Below are 7,550 nucleotides of genomic sequence, written 5' to 3'. Positions count from 1 at the left end.
CCTGTGTTCACCACTTTACTCCCGCTCAATTTTCATTCTAAAGAGCTTCAGGGAGCTAATTTTGTAAACCAGATCCCTAGCATACGCCAGATATGTATTATAAGGGATTCTGTTTGTGCACTCTGTGTATGGTCCTATTGCTCAATAAGAAACTTACATACACCAGGTGTTTTGATGTAGTATGTTGTCAGTATTTAGGACTCCGTGTCTCTAGAATTAGTCGGGATGAAGAGAAAAGAGGAAAGAGCAAAACAATCAGTTCAGCCAACCAATTTATATTCTAGTTAGTATAAGGGAGAATAGGAAGATTAAAGTGGTGCCTATGGAAAGCACAGGGATGTTAGATCTTTCTCTGACCCAGGAGGAAGATTTTTGTATTCTGGGCTCAGTCACTAAATATTCAGTGGGGAGGATTTTATGTTCAGGGCAGTGCACAGGCTATCTGGAAACCCAGTGATGAAGAGAAATGTCTACGCAGGGAAAGACCAATGGTCTTTTCCATTATTTATATGGCACCCTGCAGATCAAAAAGTGTTTCAGAGACTTAATGCGTTGGAGTCTCTCACCAGCCCTGATTTTATAAATGAAGAAACAGGTCACATGGCCCTTGAGTGTGAGAGTCCGAGGAAATGTCCAAGCATTTTTGCACCACACTCCTCCAGGATTCCTTTCTAAAGGCCTGCTTTCCCAAGAAGTATTCCAAGGGGGGTGGGGGGGAAGTGATAATTTGAAAAGTAACCAATTTTTTTTTTAACCTAAGCTTCAGTGAGTGAAAAAAGAAAATTCACCCCGAGAGAAGTATGTTCAAATTACTTACAGGCAGAACTACTTGTGCTACCACACAATTGTTTCCACTCCCCCCCTTGGCTCTTCCCCTGGCCAGAAGCCACAACTGCCTCTAAAGTAGGACCACAAGGAAGACACCCAGAGACCCTGGCGCGTACAACTAGGAAACTGGCCACCAATGGCGAAGCTTCAAAATTAGAGCAGGTCAAATCCCTCACCGAATTCATAGGTTTGCTTTTCAGGCTCAGACCACCTTAGGAAGAGTTTGGGATTCCTTCCCTCCGCAGAGAAGAGCAGGTTTTCTCTCTCTGTTGCAAACACCGCCTGATCCAAGTCTCTCCGAAGAACTGGTGGCAGGAGCAAGCGTTTGGGGCTCGCGCCTGTGGCTGCTCTGTAGCGCCGACTTCCTCGCTCTCTATCCAGATACACAGAAGCAGGCTTATTTATTTATTTATGCTAATTCGCCCTGTCGTGCTCGCAACCTGTGGACTTGAGCTGTGACTGGTGCGGCGAGGAGGGAGATCTGGTGGGCACGCGCTCCGGGGCCAGACCGGGTGGCGCCACGTCGCAGTCTTGAGAGGCAAGTCCCCCCGTTCCGGCTCCTCCGGCGGGGTCCGGACTCACCCACGTCCTGGGAAGGAAACCATGACCGTGCCCTTCAGCCCCGCGCCTTTCCGCCCCCCTTTCGCTCCCATCCTTAATTGAGGAGCCAGTGACTATTGGCTGAAGTTCCCCAGCGATTTGCATGAACAGAGAGGGAGTGTCTTCTGCCGCCCTCCCGTCAGGAGCGCGCTGACTGCAGCCTCCCTGGGAATGCGCGGCCGAGGGAATGCGCGCAGCTCGCGGGCCCTGGCAGTGAGCTGGCGCCCGGCGACCTGGCACCCGCGCCTGGATATGGGGCGTCTAAGTCGTCCCAGGAGCAGCACCAGCCACAGAAGCCTGCCGGTAAGGGTTGGGGTCCAGACAAGTTGCGGTGCTGTGAGGCAGTTCCTACTCCTTGACGGTTTTTCGAACCTTTTACCTTAATCCAAACTTCACGGGAAGGTTGGGGGAGGGAAAGGGAGTTTGGGATAAGGTGTCTTCATTTTAGCAAGGAATCGGCTAGTCCTTGGGTCGGGAGAGGAAGTTTCTGAAATAGGAATGTAGGCAGATGAGGTAGGGGGAGGGGGTTATCGGCTTGAGACACAGGGGTGCGGAGATTATGTCCTGCTGCCGGCACCTGCTAGCACTGGCCCCTGTAATTGACAAATTGTTTTTGCGTAAGCATTTTCCGCCTTTCCTACTCTTCCCTTAGGGGAGGGGGATTAGTGAGGGCTTAATAGTAGGTGGAGATCCAGGTCCTTTCGGTTTGATAGATGAGAGCTAAAATGAAAATCACTTCTCTGACCCAAAGTGTTTATTTAATTGGGGGGGGGGGGGTTCCGAAGGAAACGTGTCACTATGTTTCCCGTTATTATTATTATTGATATTGTTGTTGGCAGCGGTGGTCTCACAAAAAGGGATGTAGCACATTTCGCGTTCCGGGGACCTTAGTGGTAGAAACATTTCAATGGGAAATAAATTGATGAATCGCCCATCATCGCTCATTCCTCTCCACTACCAACCTTCTCCCTCTCCGTAGCCTACCCCGGTGGTTTCCCTGCGGCGTTGCGCAGTCCCTGAGCGGAGTCCTCTCCACTCGGCCGCGTGTTTCCAGGGATGCTTTATGGCTTGGGATTCCGATTATTAACTCAATGAGGGTGCTGATGGGGAGCGGGGGGAAAGGGGGGGGGTTGCAGAAACTGAACAGAAACATTAAGTTTTGGCGACAATGTTGCCCCAAAGATCTCCTTTACAGCAAGTTTCCTCTCCATCCCTCTCCGACTAGAGGGTTTGCCTTTGGGAACGGGGATGGGGGCAAATATGACCCCGTGACACTGGTTTCTGACTCCAATCTCCGTGTTCCCGCGTGTGTGTAACGAGCCTTCTCCCCTCCCCCCACTTTCAGCATCTCTTTCTGTTTTTCCTCTTCGTGGGACCCTTCAACTGCCTCGCAAGTTACAGCCGGGCCACGGAGCTTCTGTACAGCCTGAACGAGGGACTGCCGGCGGGGGTGCTCATCGGCAGCCTGGCCGAGGACCTGCGGCTGGTGCCCCGAGCCGCCGGGAGGCAGAACCAGCTGCCGCAGCTGCCTGAGCGCACCCTGGCTGAGCGGAGCCCCCCTCTCTCCTTCAGCCTGGCTTCCCGGGGACTGAGTGGCCAGTACGTGACCCTAGACAACCGCTCCGGGGAGCTGCACACTTCTGACCAGGAGATCGACCGGGAGGCCCTGTGTCTAGAAGGAGGTGGAGGAGGTGCCTGGGGCGGCAGCATTTCCATCTCCTCCTCCCCTTCCTCTGACTCTTGTCTTTTGCTTCTGGACGTACTGGTCCTGCCTCAGGAGTACTTTCGGTTTGTGAAGGTGAAAATCGCAATCCGGGACATTAATGACAATGCCCCGCAGTTCCCCGTTTCCCAAATCTCAGTTTGGGTGCCAGAAAACGCACCTGTAAACACCCGGCTGGCCATAGAGCACCCTGCCATGGACCCAGATATAGGCACGAATGGGGTGCAGACCTACCGTTTGCTGGACTACCATCGCATGTTCACCCTGGATGTGGAGGAGAATGAGAATGGGGAGCGCACTCCCTATCTAATTGTCATGGGACTACTGGACAGGGAGACCCAGGACCAGTATGTGAGCATCATCATAGCAGAGGATGGTGGGTCCCCACCACTGCTGGGCAGCGCCACCCTCACCATTGGCATAACTGACATTAATGACAATTGCCCTCTCTTCGCAGACTCACAAATCAATGTCACTGTGTTTGGGAATGCTACAGTGGGCACACCGGTTGCAGCTGTCCAGGCTGTGGATAGAGACTTGGGAACCAATGCTCAGATCACTTACTCGTACAGCCAGAAAGTTCCACAGGCATCCAAGGATTTATTCCATCTGGATGAAACCACCGGAGTCATTAAACTTTTCAGTAAGATCGGGGGGAGTGTTCTGCAAACGCACAAGCTCACCATCCTTGCCAACGGGCCAGGCTGCATCCCCGCTGTGACCACGGCCCTGGTGACCATTATCAAAGTCATTTTCAGACCACCTGAAATTGTGCCTCGGTATATAGCAAATGAGGTGGATGGTATTGTTTACCTGAAAGAACTGGAGCCTATTAACACTCCAATTGCATTCTTCACCATAAGAGATCCAGAAGGTAAATACAAGGTGAACTGCTACCTGGACGGTGAAGGACCATTTCGGTTATCACCTTACAAACCATACAGTAACGAATATTTGCTGGAAACCACAAAACTTATGGACTATGAGCTACAGCAGTTCTATGAAATAGCTGTGGTGGCCTGGAACTCTGAGGGATTTCATGTCAAAAAAATTATTAAAGTGCAACTTTTAGATGACAATGACAATGCCCCTATTTTCCTGCAACCCTTGCTGGAACTAACTATTGAAGAAAACAACGCACCCAATGCCTTTTTGACTAAGCTCTATGCTACAGATGCTGACAGTGGAGAGAGAGGCCAGGTTTCCTATTTTCTGGGACCTGATGCCCCATCGTATTTTTCCTTAGACAGTGTCACAGGAATTCTGACAGTTTCTACTCAGCTGGACCGAGAAGAGAAAGAAAAGTACAGGTACACAGTCAGAGCTGTTGACTCTGGGAAGCCACCCAGAGAATCAGTAGCCACTGTGGCTCTCACGGTGTTGGATAAAAATGACAACAGCCCTAGGTTCATCAACAAGGACTTCAGCTTTTTTGTGCCAGAAAACTTTCCAGGATATGGTGAAATTGGGGTAATTAGTGTGACAGATGCTGATGCCGGACGAAATGGATGGGTCGCCCTCTCGGTGGTGAACCAGAGTGATATTTTTGTCATAGACACAGGAAAGGGCATGCTGAGAGCCAAAGTCTCTTTGGACAGAGAGCAGCAGAGCTCCTATACTTTGTGGGTCGAAGCTGTTGACGGGGGCGAGCCTGCCCTCTCTTCAACTGCAAAAATCACAATTCTCCTTCTAGATATCAATGACAACCCTCCTCTTGTTCTGTTCCCTCAATCTAACATGTCCTACCTGTTGGTACTGCCTTCTACTCTGCCCGGCTCCCCAGTCACAGAGGTCTATGCTGTTGACAAAGACACGGGCATGAACGCTGTCATAGCTTACAGCATCATAGGAAGAAGAGGTCCTAGGCCCGAGTCCTTTAGGATTGACCCTAAAACCGGCAACATTACTTTGGAAGAGGCATTGCTGCAGACAGATTATGGACTCCATCGTTTACTGGTGAAAGTGAGCGATCATGGTTATCCCGAACCTCTCCACTCCACGGTCATGGTGAATCTATTTGTCAACGACACTGTCAGTAACGAGAGCTACATTGAGAGTCTTTTAAGAAAGGAACCAGAAATTAACATAGAGGAGAAAGAACCACAGATCTCCATAGAACCAACTCACAGGAAAGTTGAGTCTGTGTCCTGTGTGCCTACCTTAGTAGCTCTGTCTGTAATAAGCTTGGGTTCCATCACACTTGTAACAGGGATGGGCATATACATCTGTTTAAGGAGAGGGAAAAAGCATCACAGGGAAGACGAAAATTTGGAAGTACAAATTCCACTCAAAGGAAAAATCGACTTGCATATGAGAGAGAGGAAACCAGTGGCTATTTCTAATATTTGACATTTCATTGTGGAATAACCCAGAGATGTTTTCACTGACTTGGGGTAGTCTCATCACCTAAACAAGAGTGTGTAGATGGCAGTTCCAACGGAGGACAACTAATTTATAACTTGTACTATATTGTAAATAAGCTGTTTACAGGTTTTTAAATTCAAAATCAGAGGTTATAAAATGTGTACAGCATTTTCTAAAGAAAATTAGTACTAACAGCTATAGAGAACTGTTATATAAAAAAAAAAAAGCTTGGACATGATTTGCAGCTTTCATTCACCAAGCAGATTGGTAGAACCTGGGAATAAGGTAAGAAAATGGTACATTGCATTTTTTTTGTCTAAAAAGTCCTTTAGCCACAAGAGGGCATCAACTACTCCTTTGCAGGGAACAGTTTTGAGGTATTGTACATGACAGTTGTTGTACATGAAATTAATGAAAGAGTATATTTTAAATATATTGTTTTTAACATTTAAGAAATATGACATTGAAATAAATTGAATTTCACTGCACTTAAATGTATGATAAGAAAGAAAAGAAATGCATTTGTAAACAGAATGTTTATTACCTCACAAGTACATCTTGTATAGTTTGAAAGAGAAGGCATTAACAAAGAAGCGCACTTCCTCTTTAGCAAGGGTGAAAACATGGCCACGTGTTAAGGATTTGACCTGCTGAAGAGTATTTCACTTTCCATGTACTCAGATTGCTTTCTGTTTGCTTTGCCACTGCACTTGCTATTACTACAGGGGAAATGTATATATTCTCCCTTCCAAACATTGTAACTGGAAATTGTGTCCAAGGAAAACAGCCAGGAGCAAAGAAATGTTTCAATCTTTAGTTGCTTTGTAGGTGTTCACGACATTTTGGTGCTTTGACAACTTGTCAGGTATGCTTTATGCTTGGGTTATACATTAGGTTTTTATGTTCTTGGACTCATTTATCACATGAGTAAGTAAAAATCATATTAAAATGGAATTATTCTAGATGCTAGTGAGCACTACTGGTTGTTTTAGTTGGGCCCCTTATATAAAAGTTATACTTCTTTTTTTGTTGTCGTTTGGGTTTGTTGGCCACCATTTCTGGCTTCCTTCCTTTGGCTTTGGATTAGGTCCAAGAGTTTATTTGTAAGCCCAGCAGCAGATTGCTTTGATAACTTAGCTTTTACTGAATCCTTTGCAATGAAGCAGGCTGGTTCCTCGGTGATTGATCTCTTTCACTTCATTGTGTGAGCTGGGAATTTTATTTTATAGGAGAGCTATAGCAAAATATCTGTGTAAACAAGGAATGTGTTAGCTTAAGCTGGACCATTCTACTTTTTGGCATCATGTGTCTGTACTGTACCAAACGTGTTTATATGTCTGCAAATTAAAGGTATATATTTTCATAATTTCTTTCTCATTTTTACCATTTTATATTTGAACACAGGCTTGTACTTTCACTGAAGTGCCTGTTATTGGCATTTGTTTGCTTTTAGAGATAAATGTGGGCACAGTATAAATATTCTGTTTGCTAGAGTTTATATTAAACTAATTCATTACTCAATTAAACATTGGGTAAAGCATTGAATATGTGTGTGTGTGTATGTATGTGTATGTGTGTGTGTATATGTGTGTGTGTGTGTGTGTATATGTGTGTGTGTATATATGTGTATATATTATATATATATATATATATATATATATAAAATAGAGGGTATGCCTATATGTTTCACAGAAGTTCACATGAGAATTTATACCCACGCATGTGCACATGCATATTAATTTTTGATTTAGTATCAGCTATAAACATTCATCTTACTACATACTTATAACAAATCCTCTGTTAGCTGTGTTACAATAGCTTTCAATGCATTTTAAAAATACATTGCAAAAAAAACTGAATGCAAACACCCAAGATCTTTTGAATTTGTATTGACTCATTTTTCTTGTTTTCTTCAGTTTGACAATTTGAATAAGTATAGGAGGCAGTACTGTTTGTTAAAAAAAAAAAAAAGGAAATATATTTTTATTGAAAATTCCTTTTGTATGAGAGGCACCTGAGCTAAGAAACTAAGATC

General features: G+C 45.5%; 1 protein-coding gene across 1 annotated transcript; it reads left to right on the top strand.

The window, feature by feature from the left end:
- The first annotated feature begins 1,090 nt into the window (after positions 1-1,090).
- PCDH20 (protocadherin 20) lies at positions 1,091-7,041 on the top strand. Its single transcript, XM_043580195.1, has 2 exons — positions 1,091-1,731; positions 2,774-7,041. The coding sequence occupies exons 1-2, from the start codon at positions 1,600-1,602 to the stop codon at positions 5,498-5,500; spliced, it is 2,859 nt and encodes a 952-aa protein (XP_043436130.1). The 5' UTR covers positions 1,091-1,599; the 3' UTR covers positions 5,501-7,041.
- The last annotated feature ends 509 nt before the right edge of the window (positions 7,042-7,550 follow it).

The sequence above is a fragment of the Prionailurus bengalensis genome, chromosome A1 (assembly GCF_016509475.1).
Source record: "Prionailurus bengalensis isolate Pbe53 chromosome A1, Fcat_Pben_1.1_paternal_pri, whole genome shotgun sequence".
Lineage (NCBI taxonomy): Eukaryota > Metazoa > Chordata > Mammalia > Carnivora > Felidae > Prionailurus > Prionailurus bengalensis.
The sequence above is the reverse complement of the archived record's forward strand: the minus strand, read 5'-3'. Positions and strand labels throughout refer to the sequence as shown.

Excerpts from the sequence above, each read along its gene's own strand:
- PCDH20 (XM_043580195.1), top strand. The coding sequence starts at position 1,600 with ATGCGCGGCCGAGGGAATGCGCGCAGCTCGCGGGCCCTGGCAGTGAGC. Across the intron at positions 1,732-2,773 it reads CCAGCCACAGAAGCCTGCCG|CATCTCTTTCTGTTTTTCCT; the intron begins GTAAGGGTTGGG and ends CCCCACTTTCAG.